The sequence below is a fragment of the Ambystoma mexicanum genome, chromosome 11, assembly GCF_040938575.1.
Source record: "Ambystoma mexicanum isolate Mex_15411 chromosome 11, UKY_AmexF1_1, whole genome shotgun sequence".
Lineage (NCBI taxonomy): Eukaryota > Metazoa > Chordata > Amphibia > Caudata > Ambystomatidae > Ambystoma > Ambystoma mexicanum.
This window is the reverse complement of record NC_090934.1, coordinates 873,075,076-873,095,167: the sequence shown is the minus strand read 5'-3', so window position 1 is coordinate 873,095,167 and position 20,092 is coordinate 873,075,076. Positions and strand designations below refer to the sequence as shown.

The window sequence follows — 20,092 nt, the reverse complement described above, 5'->3', positions numbered from 1 at the left end:
ACCCCTGGGGAGAGCACAATAAACCACCTTTTAGACAGGCCTAGGCACTCTGATATTTCTACAGTGATTTTGCACGATGTAATAACATAACCTATATCTGACCTTTCATGTCTCCTTTCAGGTGAACAGAGTGGTGGCCATGTACTTGTGTAACTTAGGTGAGTCAAGGGTCTTTAAGTACGTACGTGAGCTGATAACCGGTGTGTTTGCATACAGCTCCCTCATTGTTATGGGCAAGGAGGTGGCCTGGGAGAACGGGGCACCTTGGGGTTTGGAGACTTGTTAAGGGCATGTGTTTCTGTTCATGCATGTATGTGCAGGGTTTTATAATAGTAAAAGCCTAGCTGGGAAGCAACAGAGCGCGTAACAGCAAAGGGACACAGGAATATCATACCATACTATGGGTTCAGTTAGACGGGAGGAATGTTAAGGGTACGTTTAGAAGGACATGGAGAAAGGAGATATACAGTGTCAGGGATGCTGCTAGGTAGGGGGAGAAGGTGTGCCCATGCTTGATTCCCTTGTTGGTGGATCCACAGCTGCGCTCCCATTGATGCTATATTCCTGTCTGTATCACACAACTTCACTGCGTAGTTCCTGCGTCTGCACCAGTGGTCCCCCCCACCAAACCCCCTTACCTTCTTATTTTATTCCTGTGTCTCCTGTTGCACTGGATGGTGCATGGATGAGGGAGTCATTGGATTAAATGGGCTGTGGTCAGAAGATAGGGGGGATTTTGAATGGAGCCATGTGTGCACAAATTCTGATTGGTGATGTTTGTAAAATAATGCAATTACCAGGAACCTATCCAAGATCACTCAAGGTTGCAGCAATGGCAGTCTCCTACAGAAATGCACACATTGGAAGTAGAATACACCCCTCCGCATTCTTCCCATGCGGTGCACGATGAGTGGTGTGTAAGGTGAAGCAATGGGCATGTACAGTAAGTACAAGAGTCAGATGCAGGAGGAAATTAAATAGCATTTTGCACCACAGACAGAAACAGTGTAGGGGGGCAACTGGCCTATTAGAGTAGAGCACATTCCCCGGGTCTGTGTAGGGAAGGAACTGCACATTCAGCATAATCCACTGCCAAGAAGAAGCCTGCAGAATGAACAAATAGAACAGCAGAGAAGCAAACAAAACGAGCACATGTCAACACAATTCACTTAGACTGGAAAAGTGATTTGATATAAGATTCTTTGCAGGACAATGCGCAATGAGGCTGCCAATATGGCCGAGCTGTGTTATACAAGGCCACTTTACACAACATTCAATTTTGTTTAGCCTCCAGGGTGTAATTTTCTAAAAATACCTATTCCCTTTGCCCTTTTGGTATACAACTCCAGCTGAACACACAAGTTAAACTGTCTTGGGACATAGGATAACCCTGCTGCAAAAAACCGGTGAAACACAAAATCGAGGGACTGTTGTGTAATTGCAAACACACGGGAGAAGTGGTTTTCTATAGTGGAGTGTCTATGGTTTTGGAGGCGTCTTTCTGTGCGCTGCAGGAACATACAAAATGAATCCAAAGATGGGGGTGGGGGAGACAAAGCAGGGGGGAGCAATCAGCTCACACCTGGGTAGACAGGCTACCCTCTTGAGGAAAGGTTCAGCACTATGATGTGCTAGATGATGGGCGGGAGGTGATTATTGGAGGTGCTGTAACCAGTAGCACACACATTAGACCACACACCAAAAACAGGAAGAAAAGAGAAAAAACACCTAACAGAAAAAGTGCAGTGCTGATCACAGGGCCGCCGGTGCGTGCAACTCTCATGGTTTAGTTATAGGAATAAACTCGGAGGGAAAGGCATGTATCCTCAGGAACACGACTTCTGCAAGTCAAAAGGAAAAGTTGTGAAAATAGCAACACATGTTCTGGTGTATCAGAAATGTGGCCACAGGCTTTACGAAAGGGCAAGAATTAGTCCAAACCTCATTTTTATCGTCTGTATTCTCATGTGTGTGATCTAACTTGAAAGCTTTGTCACATATGCACTAACCTACAACTGCTTTTGTGTATGGGCTTTGTGTGGTGCCATTTCTTGCCAAAATAATACAATGAATGTGCAAAAAAAAAAAAACATTCAGTTGGTTGAGGTAGATCAGTGGCGCAGCAGCCACAGGTTAGATGACAAGAGCTGAGCAAATGCTGAGCTGTGGAGGTCTCATGAACGGGCTACCTGCATCACCGGCAAACTCGCTCTGGTCATAGCTATTAGGAAAGAGGTGATGGACCAGTCAGTAAGTGGTACAACAGTGATTAAACATGAGAATGCGGTGGCACAGGTCACCACTATTACCGTAGAAACTAGCCTGTTTCCCCAGTATTCAGGGGACTTCATTAGTTCCCAGTAAATTAAAAAATCTTGTTTAAATTCCTCACCATAAAGCACTTCATGGAAATTGCTCTACATATATTACTGCCCAACTCAAATGGCATTTACTAATTTTCCTTTTAAGATCCAATCACAGAATCACGCTGCAAATTCCTAGATTTAAACAATATTGTGGCCTTGGCCGTGCCAGCCTGGTCTTCTCCGCTACCACAAAAGAAAGAGGTCACCCACCAAATTTACTTTTGAAGCAGCATCCCCAAGTGGGATCAATTGGAAAGGACAAAATAAGAGGAGATTGCTGCAATTTTCATGATATTGATTGATTGTTTATTTATATAGCGCCTATACACCATGTGTTTCAAAGCGCTTCAAGGAGGGAGGGAACATAGGAAAAATACAGTTACATTCAATAAAGGTCCTTGAAACAATACAGAATGTGAAAAATAACTATCGTAATAGGCCTGACGACATTTCAGATAGTGCAAGTGCATAGAACAAATAAGGCAAAGAGGGAAAGGAAAAGAAGGAGAACAAAACAAGCAGTAACATTACTATGCCTGACGACAATTGATGTAGTGCAAGAGGTAAACAAGAGGAGGGGTGGGAGGGGGGAAAAGGGGGATAAGAGAGGGGAGAAAGGGAATAACAAGACACGCTACTGTGCAAATTTGTCAGCGACAAATTAATAGAGCAGGGGAGGGGGGTGGAAGGAGAAGATAAGGAGGGGAGGAGGGGAGACAGACAAGCTGCTATCAAAAGTCACGGGAACAAATGATAAGAGTAAGTGCTAAGTGGGGGGGGAGTAAGAGAGGAGCAAGAAAGATAGAGGGGTGAGGTGTAGGAAGGTGGTGAAAGAAAAGAGATTAGTGGAGGGGGTAAGGGGCGAAAGGCAGTTTAGGAGGCAAGGGGGGCACACAGACACTCACGGGGGGTAATGGGGCACACAGACACTCACAGGGGGGTAATGGGGCATACAGACACTCACAGGGGGTAATGGGGCACGCAGACACTCACGGGGGGGTAATGGGGCATGCAGACACTCACGGGGGGGTAATGGGGCACACAAACACTCACGGGGGCAAGGGGGCACACAGACACTCATGGGGGTAAGGGGGCACACAGACACTCACGGGGGGTAAGGGGACACACAGACACAGGGGGTAATGGGGCACACAGACACTCACGGGGGGTAATGGGGCACACAGACACTCACAGGGGTGAAGGGGGCAGACAGACATAATAAAAATAAAATGTAATTCACAGGTGGAATTGCATTTACAGAATCAAAAAATAGATTATTTCAGTGTTTTACTGATTTAACAGAAGAAATGTGACATAAATGCACATATATGCAGAGAAGACAACTTCATACAAAAGACAAAAACTTGTTTTATAACTTGTTTTATAACAAAAGATATCACAATGTACAGACAAAGCGAAAGATGACCTTTGCCGCAGATACACAACAGAATTGTATGACCTACGTGCAGAATGCCCAAAGTAGGGGATAAGTAAAAAAACTAAAATCGTGGGATAAAAACACCAAAAGAGTCCTATGTGTACCCTTTGAGTTGTACTAATATATCAACTCATGCATCCACATTAAATCAAAGGTGCGCAAAAGCAACATGACTACCATCCAAAATTCTAACAGAGAAAAGCAATCCATGCTTAGATGTTCATATAGGCTGCTTAACCAAGAAATTGTACTTCAAAACTACAAGAGATGTTTCTAGACAAATGGAAACTCGAGTTTTGGTTGCTAGATGGCTGTCAACTTAAACAGTGGCCTAGCCTTCTTCTGGGCAGGAGGAGTTTTCAGTGGGGAAGCATACATAAATAACCATGTTCCTGGGGGTAATATGTTCCAATAATTCTAGTGAAAAAGCACATAATCTTAATGCAAGGACACAACCGTCCATATAGTTTCTGGGTCCCCTCTACCAACGGGAGTCTTTGGCGCATGGCCCTGCATGAGGTAGTGCTTAAAAGTCTTCGGTACCGTCACTTACTCAAAAATCGATTCAAACAGCATTCATTCTGGAAACCCAGTCAACCCTACGACAGAGCTGCATCAACCGGTCTTCTCCGCTACGCACTCAAACAATCTACCAGACATTGGTCCTCATTCCGACCCAGCTGGTATCCTGGTGGTAAACCCGCCAGGATACTGGCTAATGTTATTGCCTTTTCCAGGACTCGGTCTGGCGGCATTGCTGCGGATCACAAGTGCCGGAGTGATGGTGTTAATCCCCATTCATGGAGTCCTAGGGATTTGCTGTCATTACCAGCACCGGCAATACCTCAAAAGAAAAAACCCTAAGCCCCTCAAAATGAACAACTCCTGGTTCTCAGAGGACCTAGTGATCTTCCGAATGGAAAAGAATGGCCTTTCAACACATATGTTAAAAATAAAACTCACCAAGCAACTGCACCACCCTGACCACTGCTGCACGCTCATAAAAGAAAGCAGTAGTCACCTCCAAATCTGACTCGAACAATGCTATAATCGCCAATGCAGGCTCCAACACCAGAGAGTTATTCTCCATTATCAGAGAACTAGAAACCCCACAGCCCCATTGCAGGCACTCGCATGGATCAAGATTGGAATGCACAATACACAATGCCCTGTCACATAAAATCGAGGTTCTACTCACCAAAATCAGTAGTAAAAACGCCCTGCTCGCTACCAAAGCTCCCACTCTGGGTGATTTTGACCAACTCAGTGTGGCGCATCCCTCTCCTGCCCCACCATTTTCTTCCTTCCAGGTTACCCAGGAGCCAAGTCTTTGCCACTGTCTGATCACTGAAGCCCTTGAACCGCAAAGGGGACTCCTGCCCAGCCTACATTGTGCAGCTCTGCGCACCCACGCTAGCACCACTCATCACCAAGATTAACGCATCATTTCGATCCAGCACTGTACCCTCCAGTATCAAATTCGCCTGGATCACCGCACTCCTAAAAATTAAACATGTTAGACCCATCCTTTCCCACTAGTTGCCACCCTATTACCACAGTCCCTTTCCTGCTTAAAATTGACTGCCTGGCCTATGCGCAGGTCCAACAATTCCTGGAACAAAACCACCTACTTGGTAAAAGGCATTCCGGCTTCCGGACCAAGCACAGCACATAAATTGCTTTGTTGGACCTAAAAATCCAAATGGACAAGACTCGTGGCTCTGGCGACCTGCCCATCCTTCTCCTAATAGACCCCTCGGCTGCATTTGTTGTAGTCGCCCATGATATCCTTTGTCAACATCTTAGCCATCGCTTCCACTTCTCCCTCGATGCCACCTCCTGGATTAAATCCTTCCTCAATGGTAGCACCATAGTCTCCATAGGCGATGCAGCAGCCCCATCCCTGCCCCATTAGACGTCCCCCAAGGCTCCTGTCTCTCGACCACACTCTACAACAAATACACCAAGCCTCTATTCAACCTCCTTGATACATAGGAAATTGCAGATGACATGCAAATAATCATCCCCATCTCTGGTGATTACGCCCGAAATACTGCCAGCATCAACTCAGTGTACAGTACTATACAAAACTGGATGGCCACTCCCAAGTTGTGCCTAACTGGCAAAAAAACAGAGCTCCTCAGTGTGAGCTCCTCGTACCGTCTCAAAAACCTTGATGCAGTTTACACCTCCATCAGCATTGATGGTACCGCCATCCCCGTCCTGAAACAAATCAAAATCCTGGGGTTCTACCTTGAAGCAGATCTATCCATTTCTAGACACATCCACACTCTATCATCTGCTACAGCTTACACTGTCAGGCTCATCTCCTTGAGCAGGCAGTTCCTCTCACCAAACAATTGCCTCACTCTTGCTCGAGCACTGACTCTTACAAAACTGGATTACTGTAATGTCTTACTAATGGGCATTTCAGGGGCCAACATGGCCAAACTATAGCTACTGACAAAACATTACGTGCTGCTCTAGGCCTAAAATGATCAGAACAGAACTCAGAAATCAGATGTAACACACACTGGCTGCCTATCAAAGCTTGAGTGGATTCCAAAACCTTGGCTCTAGCACACAGATGCATCTGCAATGAGGCAATCCTCTTCCTTAAATCCAGTATTGCTCAAAACTTGCCAGCGCATGCACTAAGATCCCTCTCCAACATCTCGCTGGTCACTCCTCACTTCAAGAGCAAAAGAGCCAGAGGCGTCAGCTTCTGCGTCACTGCTCCCACCCTCTGGAACTCCTTGCCCGCCCATATCGGAAATAAACAATCCTATCATACCATAAAAAAGTGTAAAAACATGAGATTTTTTATCAAATATGAGTAACATCTGCCATTTCACAAATGACTGCCGTTTTCTACCTTTACTTTACCAATGTCTGCTTGAATGTATTTCTTGCCTTTACTGTAACAAACGGTGTGATACACTTGGGTCTTAAAAAATGAAAAAATAAATAAAACCCCAATTATTCTAACCCTATGAATCTTACTGTCCTCTTTAACACTTCTTTTTCTATGGTCCAATTCTTGAAGGGGGCGGCGAGAGAGTCCCAATACACATCTGTCAAATATTTGGTTTTGAGTCATCACAGTGACACATGATTGGTTGAATGGAACATGGAGAATCCCTACTGGCAGCTTGAATGGGTCTGCAAAAAGGGGCGGGGGGAGGGCTGCCTGGCATGGCTCCTAGGGAATGATTGGTCCCTGGTGAGATGTATCTTTCTTACTCAGGTATTCTTTTACCACTTTCCTACTCCTTCTATCTTTTGCCTCCAGTGCTAGTGTCTCTGTGCTGTAACCCCTGTCCGCTGACCTTTCTTTTGCAGAGAAACCTCGGACCTTCACCGAGAAAGAGAATAACTTCACAGTGAAGTTCTTCACCTTCCAATTCTTCACACACTTCTCCTCCCTGATCTACGTGGCCTTCTTCTTGGGCAGGTAAGAAGATTACTGAAGCCATGTAAGGCGTAGAGGGTATCAGGTAATATTATCCCCACCAAAAATATCGCCGTTTATATGGTCGTCGGGAACAGCCATAGGTGATATTTTTGGTGGGGATAATATTAGGAGTAGGGGTTGCGGGAGTGTCCCCCGCTCCTTTAAAAATAATACAGGGGTTGCGGGAGTGTCCCCCGCTCCTTTAAAAATAATACAGGGGTTGCGGGGGTGTCCCCCGCAGGTTCCATGCATTAATATTACCGCAAAAATATGGCAATATTTTTGTATGGCGATATTTTTGCAGGGATATTAACACATGGAACTGCTTAGAGTGGCAATCCTGCTCCCTTCTAGGGCACAACACTCTATCCCCAACTCCTTGTCTTTTCCTCTTAAACGGTGTGTATTGGTGATACATTTAACAAGCCCAGTGGCAAGCCTGGTTTCCCCAGTAGACCTGGGGTGTTGCGTAAGCGCCATATTCTCAAGCTCCCCTTCCCTGTTACGTACACGTTGCAATTTTTGAAGAAACAATCGAAGGATTTAGCTGAACGCAATGCATCCATGATGCCATGTCAATGTGGATCCATCAATATTTTGGTGGCAGTCAGGTGCGCCCAACACAGAAAGTAAGAATGCCATGTGCAGAGCACACACTTTGCATTCTCTTTCTGAGGATGCAACCTGAAGAAGCAGTCTTGGTCTCTTTATGAACTTGGAAGCTTTTCAGTGCCGTCCTGAAATGAAGGTCGTCTGCCTCCCAGCAGAGATCAGTGGAGCCCTCATTGCAGGTGGTGGGTGTGAGGTTTGATCCTGAGCAGAGGGTGTATGGAATGTGTGTTTATAAGCAGACTGTGCTCTAGCGAGGAGAACTCAGGAGTTGGAGCACATCAGGAGACCTTTCTGCAATGGGCCATCAAGAGGTGATATTGTGAGCTAGCCCAAAGTGCCTGATATGTGGTATCGATCCTCTTTCCTCCCATGCGATCCCTCTCCTCTGCATTCCTTTAGATGCCCTTTGATTTGCTATGGACAACATTACCAGGGATGCTTAGCGCAGGAGGAATATTCACTATCTAGGATTTGGTTCTAGGCTCCACGACTCACACGGGGTCTACCTTTTCTTTCTCAGGATTAACGGGCGTCCTGGGCAGTATGTGAGGATTGCGGGCAAGTGGAGGCTGGAGGAAGTGAGTATCCCTTCCGCAAGATCTGTGAGTGGCCGCGCAGGAAGATGGTGAGTTCTATAAAGACGAGAAGACTGACAGTCTGTGCGTTCCTCTCCTTGTTAGTGCCACCCGAGCGGCTGCATCACAGACCTCTTCATACAGATGGCCATCGTGATGGTCCTGAAGCAGACCCTGAGTAACTTCGTGGAGTTCTTGTCGCCGTAAGTTTCCCCTCTTGAGTCATCTGCCCCTTCACCTTGGGATGGGCTGAGGAAGATGGCTGAGGCAAATACATAATTCAAGTATTGATGAATGTGTAGCTTCTCCTTACGCAGTGATGGGTGGTATTCTGTTTTCTATGGACTACGGCAGGGTTTTGCAACCTTTGGCTCCCCAGATGTTTTTGACTACAACTCCCATCACCCTTAGACAATTTAGTCAATGTTGACAGCTCTTGAGAATGCTAGTTAATGTTGACGGCTCATGGGAATGGTAGTTCAAAACTTCTGGACAGTCACAGGTTGAAGACCCCTGAACTAGGGTGTTTGCATTGGAAAGGAAATGCAGTGCAATAATGTAATATCAAAAAGCTGCCATGGCCAATGTCATTGGGCAGTGCCATCTGTACCATTCTTACTCCTCCCCAAGTTAGCATCTCCTGCCAGTACTTTCATTAGCCAGTGCCTCACCTAATTCCAAGTGCTCTCCTCCATTTTCTGTCATTTCTTCTCATAATCATAGTTCAATGACATCATAGTGCTTGCTCTTTTCCTCCTTTTCTAGATTATCCTCATTATTGATACTATTAATGGAAGCTTAATAGTTAAATACCACTATTTGCACTACGCACACATTCAGCAAAATGTACAGTTTTGTGTTGAAATATTTTCTTTTTGAAACGATTGCCACAGTTTTTTGGTGGGTTGTTTATTGTATCGATGATATGGGGTCTGTCTTTACGATTCGTGCTGTAATACAAAGCATGCATTATCTGTTCACCACACTTATTTTTACCTGTGTCCATTATTAGGTGTATGCCTTACATTTTAATATTTGCTGCATGTAATAGAAAAAATGTTTTAATCTGCATTTCAATACTGCTTTTCTGTAAAGAAAACATACTGTCAGAACATTCGGTGGTTACTCTTTCAGTTAATTTCCACCCAAAAGGTGCAGTCGACGTTGTTTGTCATCATTGTGTCGCGTATTTTCTTCCACAAGTGAAGAGATGCGCTAGTGCTCCTCTCGCTTCCGGGGAAAGCAATGCAAGGTGTTCACACAGGGCACGAGACTGGGCACCTCACAGATGTGCCCATTCCAAATGTGCTCTTCCAGACCTCTGTGCACACTTGTGCAACTCCACTGGATTTAATTCAGGGATGGGGGGGATCAGGGGGCGTTTCCTGGCCTCTGCATCCCGTATTCATGGCGGAAGGATATGGACAGTATAAAATGTGTAACACTTTGAAAATGTTTTAATATTGCACAAAAACACGTGCCTCTCTTTGTGCCCAACAACGTTTTGTGTATTCGCCCTTCGTCAGGTGGGCTGTTAGAAAAATATATAAAGAAAAAGAAACCAGACTTTTTTCGATTGTGCCTTTAAATACGAGAAAAATGAGACCCTTCTAAAAATATAATAGCATTCAACTTCCCTAGAGGGTTAAGGCAAAACACGGCGAGCTGAATTTTGGTGTACTCTCGCCTCAGCTTTTTGCAAAATGTATGTTACGAAGAAATGCCATGGTGTTCTGCCAAAGCAAAGCACATATGCATAGGGTTGTCCAGTGATAATGGGACGCGTTGTTCCGCTGCCCCATTAACACATCAATCTCTACACACTCAAAATACACAAAATGCAATATCCATGACAAACCTTCTGAGAAAGCGCCATTCGTGTCGGTATCTTCACTGGATCAATCCCTAGGTGGCAGTTAGCAGCTCTGCTTGAGTCATTATGGAAAATGTAGTTAATGCCGGATTTTTGCCACCTGCTTGAGAGACCACTGTGGTGCTGTTTAGACAGAGGGACTGGCCTACGGGGAACTCTGGAGACTTTCCGGTGGGCTTCTGCACCATGGTCTTCTTGTGTGGATACCCTGCTTTTCTGCTCCACTTTCCCTCTCTCATATGCACCCCGCCCCCTCCTCTCATTTATCCTGAATCCAAACATCCCTTTGACCTACAGAATTTGTTATAAAGCTTTCAGAATGTTATTCCTCATTGTTAACAGTTATTTCTCCTTTTTTTGTTATGTTTAACTGCTTCTTAATTCATGTATAGAAGCAAATGCGCTTTAAAATTCACTATTTTAACCAATTGTTTCCAAATGTTCTTGTGGGACAACTGCGCTGTACCAGAATGCTTATAGTGTTTTGATTTTAAGTTTAGAAACTGCGTGTTTGATGTTTCTCAATTTAAAATAAACTAAAAAAAAGATGGCCACCATGGTTGAGGGAGAAGGGAACTACACATAGGGCCTCATTACGAGTCAGTCGGTCTGGAAATAAGGGTGGCGGTAAACCCGCCGCCACCGTTGTTTCCGGACCAACTGATTTCGAGTTCTGCAGGTGGGAGGTGGCATTACCGCCAGGTCTGACCTGGCAGGTTTAACACCACCCGCCTGCTGGCGGACATGGAAACACCGGCACCATCACAAGATGGTGCCGGTGTTTCCACTTCCCCATTCCCATGGAGTCCTATGCGACTCCATGGGAATGGGGATTTACCGAATTCCGCCTCCGGAAATGCTTGTAATGCTCCGCTGATTCCGGGAATCACAGAGGCGGAATGGTAATACGAGTCTGGCGGTAACCTGCCGGAATTTCCAGCACGGTTACCGCCGGACTCGTAATGAGGGCCCACTGCCCCTTTTTCCTTTCTATGATGGCCATTGCTGCATCATAAACTGACACTGTAACACAGCAAAAAGGTTGACCGCGCAGCCCTGATATAAGGACAGGACAAGCCGGAGTGAGTTGGAGATTGAAGCTCTCGCAGTCCCGCTACTCCAAGGGTTAACAAATAGATCTGGAGGGACGGAGCATGGGGCACCCGAATATCGAATAACCCAAGCCGAACCCAACGCATACTGTCCCCAAGCAGTGTAACACGCGGAGACATGCAGTCACTTGCCAGAGGAGTTTAATGAGGACTGGCAGTGTGACACACTGAATGATGACCAGGACCGGAGCACGAAGACGCCCGAAGCGCATCAATGTCACCAGGTCGGGATAGGAGTCACGACGAAAGGAAATGTGCCAATCGAGCTGCTCACTATTTACAAAGATTTCGGTGCGCGAGACTCGTAGAGCACCATTAACAAGCCTGAAAGAGCAGCATAGAGCTGAGACCAGGGATACAGCAGCTGCTGCACAGATACACTGTTCGGGCCAAACTAAATGCAGCGGCCAGAAAACACACCCACCCCGGTGCATGACCGGGACGAATAACGGTCAATATTAGACGGTCCAGAAGCCATCTCACACACGTGAGAACAAAGACCCTCAGAGACCGGGAGAGGGCAAGAGTGAAGGAAGGCCAATGGCAGAGACTCAAGGATGCCACTGATCACAGAGACAAAGAACACGCCACTCATCGGAACAAAACCCCACTAGGCGAGCACCCATGTGAGTCGGACTGCCCTAGGAACACAAAAATTGGGAAGGCAGGCACAAGAATTGGAGAGCGTGAGCACACACACAGCAGGGACCCACATTGGAACTGACTAGATGGCCGAAGAGGATGCGGGCAACACACAAGCCACTCTGAATTGTGGCTGTGCAGCAGCGCAACATCGCCAGGCGCCAAGTACAATGCAGGATGGAGGCCGCGGACAAAAACCAGCTTAAAACAGCGATCCCGAATTGAACAAGATGCCAAGGTAGAGGCAGCAGAAGCAGAGGGCACAGAGCTCTGCGGCAAAACCAGACGTCAACACTGGGTCACAGGCCATAATACCGGTACCCACGCAGAACTGAAAGGTATACCAGTAGACAACCGCAGTAACTGATGAGAGGAAGGACTGAATAGAGGCCGACCTAGACCACGCAGCAGGCACTAGACTCGGGGGTCAGCAGGCAAGTGGACATCAGACCACCAGACCGGGTAAAGCTCCCGGATCGACCAGCAGAGCACGGTGAGGTGACAGACGGAGAACTGGCCTGGCCAGCGAATTGGAGGATCTCCCATGGATGAATAAAAGCCTGCTACGCTCGTGAGCCTGCCTACGGCTAGCCAAAGTGAGCACAGCCCAGCAACAGGCAAGAACGAGAACTGCACAGAACGACACCAAACAGTATACACTTTAACAGCAATCTAGGCTGTTAAGAAGGGATAACCCCGCTTGACCATGGAGCCGTAGGGGCCACGGCCAAGCTCAGAGACCCCTGATACTGGGCCCACACATCTAACCAGTGCACCCACATACGCACTAACATCTGTAGCCACACCCCACACTCCGCAGATGCGACTGGCAGCCCATGAATAAATCCAAGCACTAGACGAGCCAGGGCAAGCGGAAGGACTCGTGAGACTGGCCCCAACCACACAAGAAAACCTCTGCCTGGAGCCCCCCTCAATCCCTGAGGCCGATAATTGCCAACATTTTAAACTACCGGGATAGGGAGAAGATCCTGGAATTCTTCCAGAAAGGGGGCACAATACAAAGGGCATCCGCGTCTATTACGGTGTACCCGGACTATACACTCCTATTGCAAAGGCGGCGACTGAACTATGGGACTGTGAAGAAAAGGTTGCGAGAGGCGGGCTTCAAGTACATGTTGATGTACCCAGCGAAACTGAATGTGTTCCACAGGAACAGGGCACTGTTTTTCGAAACCCCAGAAGATGTGACGGAGTGGCTGGATGCACAAAATTGCCCGTCCGGGATAGACAAACAGAAGGAGGACGGAACAGAGAAGTGAAGCAGCGGATCCAGAGGCCGAGGTGCTGTATAAATTGGGACATTGGGACTTGAATATAAGATAGAGTAACATAAGCTGAGAGACAAGATAGGTGCCAAGTAGAAGAATACGGGCGCGCAAAGTATATTGTGGCATGATTGCGGGAGATAAACCGGACCCAATCCCATATCCCTATTGATAGTTTAGATAGGTTACCGGTAGTTTGGTAAACCCTGCTGAGTTCCTAGTACCGGCTAGCCGAGAAAGGACTAAATGTGGGACCGCCTGAGATCCAGGGATGGAGCTGGGCAACAGTTGGGGACGGGAAGGGCGGGGGGAGGGAAGGGAGTTGGGGGATTTGGTTTGTTATTAGTTAGTGAACGAGCTAACACACACGTACTGCTGTGCTTGAAGCGGAAGATGAGGAGGGTCAGAGGTGGGACTGGGTATGGCTGAAATATGGGAGACCTTAGGATAGTAACCTGGAATGTCAGGGGGCTCAACAGTTACTTGAAGAGAAACAAGATCATTATGTACTTAAGGAGACAGAAAATAGATATTGCCCTAATACAGGAAAAATATCTCACGAAAGAAAAACAAGAGGTGATAAAGAGGAAATGGAAGGGGACCTTCATAGGTGCAACGTATTCGGCTTTTGCCAGAGGGGTGATCACCCGGTTGGCACCACATGTCAGCTTCCAGCTGCTACAGTCCACGGCCAAGTCTGACGGTAGGATGGTCGCAATACGGGGATTGATAGAAAATAGAGAAATATGCATTGTTAATACATATGCCCCCGAACCAAGATACAGTGGCCTATTTTAAGACCCTATATATCAGAATGAGCCCGTACCTGGGGGGCATGGTTATATGGGGTGGCGATTTTAACTGCACGCTAGACCCAAGGGTAGATGGGTCAGACAGGAAATTTGACAAACCCACCCCCACTGCCAGAGCCCTGAGGTCCCTGTTGGGAGACCTTCGGCTGGAGGATATGTGGAGGTTACACCACCCATATGACATTACTCACATTACTCGGCCCCACAAAACTTGTACACACGGCTAGATCATAGGTTCGCCTCACAGGAGATGACGGGAGAAATAGTGCGATCAGAATATAAAGCGAGGGTCCTCTCGGACCACTCGCCAATGGTCTTAACATGGCAATATGTGCCTCAGAGAGCTATGATCCCAACATGGCGGCTCAGAGCCGAAGCATTTAAAGATACGGTGTTCAGGGAGGACCTCAGAGAAGAAATCATAGAATACTTTGGAAATAACACTGGGAGTGTAGAGTCGGCCGGTACTTTATGGGAAGCATTTAAGGTGGTGGTGAGAGGATCAGCTATAACTAAATCTAAAGGGCTCCAGGGAGGCATACTACTAAAGCTGCAGAAGGCAGAGGCGGAACTAGAGACTGTCCTGGGCAGAGGCGTTAACTCCTGGGTGGATGCCGAAACCATAAATCAATTGCAGCAGGAGTGTGTGGGACATTGGGAGAGATTATGCAATTTAAACTATAAGAAATACATAGAAAGGCAGCACGCTGGGGGAGACCAGCCGGGGAGATTGCTGGCATGGCTGTATAAAAGTGAGAACCCCCCAGACCAACGATTAGAGCAGTACTGGGGGAGAGTGGACAAATATTAGGTACCCAAGAGAGCATGAACGGAGAGTTCCTTCAATTCTATAAATGATTGTACAGGGATGTAGGAGGTGGTGGAGGGAGCGAGATATCCGAAACACTAGAGGATATTGGCTTACCAAAAGTAAGTGCTGAAGAGTAAGAAAACCTGGATGCCCCAATTACACTGGAAGAACTAGAGGCGGTGGTTGAGCAACTACCTACCTGTAAGACCCCGGGAGTGGATGGACTCCCCAGCGAGTTTTACAAAATGTATAAGAAGGAAGTGCCCCCCCCCCTTACTGGCAATGTTAAATGAAGGATTTGAAATGGGGATGTTGCCAGAATCCCTGAGAGAGGCGATCTTTATCCCACTCCTCAAACCTAATAAGCCAAGCACGGACCGAGGGTCGTACAGACCGTTGTCGATGCTGAACCAGGACAGCAAGATGCTCACGGCTGTGTTAGCAAATGGAATGAAACAGGTCATAATCAGACTAATACATCGCGATCAGACCGGATATGTGCCACACAGAAGCATATCCGACAACCTCAGACAGCTCCACCGTGTCATAGAGCAAATGGAAGGAGACTTGCGCGAGATGGCAATTGTATCATTAGATGCAGTGAAGGCCTTTGACTCTGTCAAATGGCCTTGGCTGATGGCAGCCCTAAAAAAATATGGGATGGGACCCGGGTACCTAAAGTGGGGGAAATTACTATACAGCTCGCCATTAGCCAGAGTCAAGAGGGAAGCAATCATTTCCGAGAGGTGGCAACTCAGTCGGGGCACTAGACAGGGATGCCCTTGGTCCCTGATGCTGTACTTTCTCGCACTGGAACCCCTAGCGATCTATTTGAGACAACAATACGAGGAAGTGGGGATCTACACAAAAGGGGGACCACACATAATATCGTTATATGCAGATGACATGCTGTTATACTTGAGGTACCCCAAAGAAAATCTGCAATACATATTAGAAGTATTGGAGCGATTTGCGTTGCTCTCTGGCATTGTAGTCAATCCTAAGAAGTCATGCATATTCCCCCTGGGAAGGTATGTAAGGGTCACGCGGGAGCAACTGCCAGTACTACAAATACCTTGGGAGACCAGTACCTTTAGATACCTGGGGATTGACATCTATCACACGGTAGAAGCTGAATATAAACATAACACTGAGAAAGCGGTAGCAAACATTGAGAATAGCATGAAGTTCTGGACTAAGCTCCCATTGGCCATGGTGCGGAGGGGGGGGGCACTGCTGAAGATGGTTGTATTACTCAGGTTGCTACACTTTTTTGGGAATATACCATACATGATACCCAAGCGATTCTTTGTTAAACTTCAGAGCATATGCAGTGGCTTCATTTGGAATGGAACTAGGAATAGGATAGCCCTATGGAAACTACAGAACATGTATGACAAAGGGGATATAAAGCTACCTAACTTCAAGATCTATTATGTGGCCAGTCAACTACAATACGTGGCTAAGTGGTTAGCGGAAGACTCAACATCAGAGTGCAGACTGTTAAGATCTGAATGTGCCCCCTTTTTCTTGAAAGAATGGATATGGCTGCTCAAACTAGAGATAAAAGGGTGCCCGGGGATGTTGGAACTGGGATGGAAAATATGGCGAAAGGCTTGCCAGGCCATAGAGAACCCGACCCTGTGTTCTCCGCAAGTGCCGCTAGTGGCATTGACCGGAGGAGACGTGCAACTGAGGAAGACGATTCGTAGGCATTGGAAACCAGTGGGAATTGCAACAATGGGAGATATATGGCAAGAGGTAGAAGTAAAGGAATTTATTGAGCTGGTGGAAGAAACAGGCTTACAGTTTGGGCAGTATATCACTTATACCAGATTGGTACGGTGGGTGAGAGAGACATGGTTCGAAATAATGCTGGAAGATCAACCCGACATGGCTATTGAAACATTATATGATGTTGCAGAGGGAGGGCACAAGGTTTCCCGAATCTATTAATTGCTGATGTGCATGGTTGGAAAGGAAGCGACTCAGCTGAGATGGGACTGGGAGGAAGAAGCAGGGGAACTCATGACTGATGGGCTGTAGGAGCGGGTTCAAGGGTATCATAAAAAAGTGTCTAGGAACACGAGGCTACAACAAATGCAGCTATATGTAACCCACACAGCATACATGACCCCCCCAGAGAATAGCCTGATTCAAAAGCATAGAACGACAAACATGCCCCAAATGCGGGGAAGAAAATGCAGGGATGACAGACATGTTTTGGGCATGCCCCGAAATTGGGAAGTTCTGGGGAAAAGTAGCCCACTGATTAAACGAGAAAGGGATAAAGTTAAACGTGGAATCAGTGTGGGCATTCATGGTAGGGGGGTTTCCTAGACCGCGTCAATTGAAACATGTGAGTAAACTCAAAGATTTGGCTTATATACTTGCCAAGTGGAGAATTGCCATGGGGTGGGAAGCATGTAACAGACCCAGGATAGAGGTTTGGTGGAGCGATCTCCAGAAATGGACCGAAGCAGAAATGGCAGTATGGAATGAAGCGGCCAATAGGGAAGGGGAGGAGGAAGCAGAAACCCTGACGGCCTGGAAACACTTAGTGGCCACACTGTCGGGGTCCACCCAGGACTGCTCAAGCAATGATACTTCTGAGAATACTGATTGGGAGGCACCCCCAGAGGAAAAAAAGGCAGAGGGCGAAGTGGAGTAGGCTCGAGTTGTGGGTTAAGGGCAAGCAGTAGAGACTTAACGATATTTCCATGATGTTTCAAATGTTATGACAAGCACTGCTGGGGTTGTTGATTGTTGTTTGTTGTAAAAATGAATAAAAACATTTTTTTTTTAAAAAGTTGTGTACAAGCCATTTGTGTGCATTCATCAACAGACAAAGTACCGGCAATCATTGGGATCTACAAAGGAGAAATATCGTCAGTGTCATCTAATCGTTTTCACTTACGGGTATAGTGGTTTGCATCTTAGTGTTTCCAAGAGCTTGTCAAAGAGACATCACCTCTGACATGCCTTAGATTAACCTCAAGCAGGATGATGCTGGAAGTTATGAGAACTAGTCCATGTTGGTTGTTCATTCTCGTTTAGTGCTGCTGAACAGAAGAAAACCGATCTCTCCTGAACAGTTGGAATTAGCATCTGGTCCCAGACCACAATCTCATAAACAAATCAGAAGAAGAGAGAGCACATACATTATTCTGGTCCTCCTGAGGTTTTCAGAACAAATCTGAGCTGGATCATTAATTAACTGCCATGGGTTCCCCCCCCCCAGTGCCAAGGCCTCTTTCGGTGATTTTGGTATTCTGCCATTCAATGCCTTCTAACATTTTCTGTTTCATTAACCCCTTCAGTGCCAAGGACAAGGTATCTCGTTCTTGGTAACAGGTATGTAACCCAAGGACGAGATACCGTGCCCTTGGCATTTAAGGGCTTAATCACTGACATAGTATCTCCTAGAATTCCTCTGCAGGTCTCTCTGAGGTTCTTGATCGTCTCCCAAACAATGTACACCATTTACCCTTCAAAAGCTATGTCTCTGTGAATGATCTTTGGAGTCATGCAAAATGTGTAGACTTTGAACCATGACCTTCCCACTAGCCCATCCTCCCAAACGAATATCCAAGTTCATTTTCAACCCCAAATACCTCATTTCCTGCAACCTTCATCTCCCAGATGGTGCTTCTAGTTGATCCAAGGTAGGGGGCCATCTACCATCATTAAGAGCATGATCTTGGTTAAAAGTTCCCACAGTGTATACGACAACTTGTTTGGCCTGCATGACGATTTTGGTGTCATTCTAGAAACTGTTGTGACTGCACAACCTACACAACAGTGGCTTATGACCCATTTATTTGAAGGGCTTTGATAGTTTTGGAAGTAGCTTCACACAGACAAAAGTCTCTTAATAATATATCTGCAGGTATCTGAAGTTTAAATTCAACTGCTTCCGAGCCACCCCCAAGGGAAAGGGACAGGTTTACTTTGAAGGCAATGGACCAGACCCCTGCAAAGAGAAGTGGCAGCAAAACTACCGAATGGGGGAAGTACATGTCTTCAGTTTGTTTGATGAGTTTTTGGAAATGGGTGAGTGAGCTCCTGCCTAGTGGGAGCTTCACGTTCTTTTGCATTTGCTCTTGCTTAACCTGTGTGCCTATTATTCTGTTTAAATCAAGTTTCTGTGTCATTTTTCATATTTCTCTTTCTGAAATTTCTATATATCCTTCGTCTCACTCTGTTTCTGCATCTCTATCACTGTCTCAACTCTATTCCATCCTCACTAGGTGTTCTGCACCCTCTTTCATGTCATTGCCCTTTGCCTGCTATTTAGCTTATGTTTCTTCTATCATATGAAATTCATTTAGCAGTCTTTCATCATATTCTTTTCATTCATTTTTTCTGATCGCTCAGTATTTTGCTCGTATCCCTCTAAATCTGCACACCTCCTCCTCTGTGGTCGGATGCCTGGCTTCTTTGGCAACACACATTGCTTCCTTTTTGTTCCTCTTTAGGTTTTCCCCTGGGTTCCCCCTCTTCTCTGTACCTTCTTGAGTTAATCTCTTAGAGCGGCCACTTATCTCTCTGGGTGTCTCTTATCTTTTCCTCTAGAAGTATACACGATGGACTTAGCGATCATCTCTCTGATGGTCTTTTTCTCTCAGTCAGTCTCTCAAGATTGTCACTGCTCTCTGACTGTCTTCCTCACTCTGCCTCCATTTGTCTGTGTTTTTGGCAGTCTCCCCCTCTTCCTGTCTGTACATCTAACAGTTTTTCTATCAGTCATCGTCTCTCTATTTCCAGCGGCCACTCTCTGTGGCAGATTCCCACTCCGTAGGTCTGTGGTTCTGTCACCCTAGCAGTCCTACTGTTTGTATGTGCATGAGTCAATCCCTAAAGGCTGACAATGGTTTTTTTCATCATTCTCCATCTTTGCAATTCCAGTTTCTTAGGGGATTAGCTGCAAATCTTGACACTGTACTTCTCTACCTTCTGGATCTCACCTCTCTGACAGCTTCCCTCTATGTGCCTCAGTGAGACACTCTTTCCGGCTTTCTATGAACTACCAGGGGACAGTTTCACAGCCTGCAACTGCTCTCTGTCAGAATTCTTCTTGGAACTTCCATAGTTTCTCAGTGTTCCAATCT

The 20,092-nt window shown here is 46.4% G+C and overlaps 1 protein-coding gene across 5 annotated transcripts in view; it reads left to right on the top strand.

Annotated features, from left to right (window-relative positions):
• The window catches only part of ANO9 (anoctamin 9), a 640,562-nt gene that overhangs the window by 533,477 nt on the left and 86,993 nt on the right, over positions 1–20,092 (top strand). For all 5 annotated transcript variants that reach the window (XM_069623932.1, XM_069623931.1, XM_069623929.1 and 2 more), the window contains 5 exons: positions 122–158; positions 7,147–7,258; positions 8,391–8,448; positions 8,551–8,648; positions 18,871–19,034. In XM_069623932.1, coding sequence (XP_069480033.1) covers positions 122–158; positions 7,147–7,258; positions 8,391–8,448; positions 8,551–8,648; positions 18,871–19,034 — 469 coding nt within the window. The remainder of the gene's footprint in view (positions 1–121; positions 159–7,146; positions 7,259–8,390; positions 8,449–8,550; positions 8,649–18,870; positions 19,035–20,092) is intronic.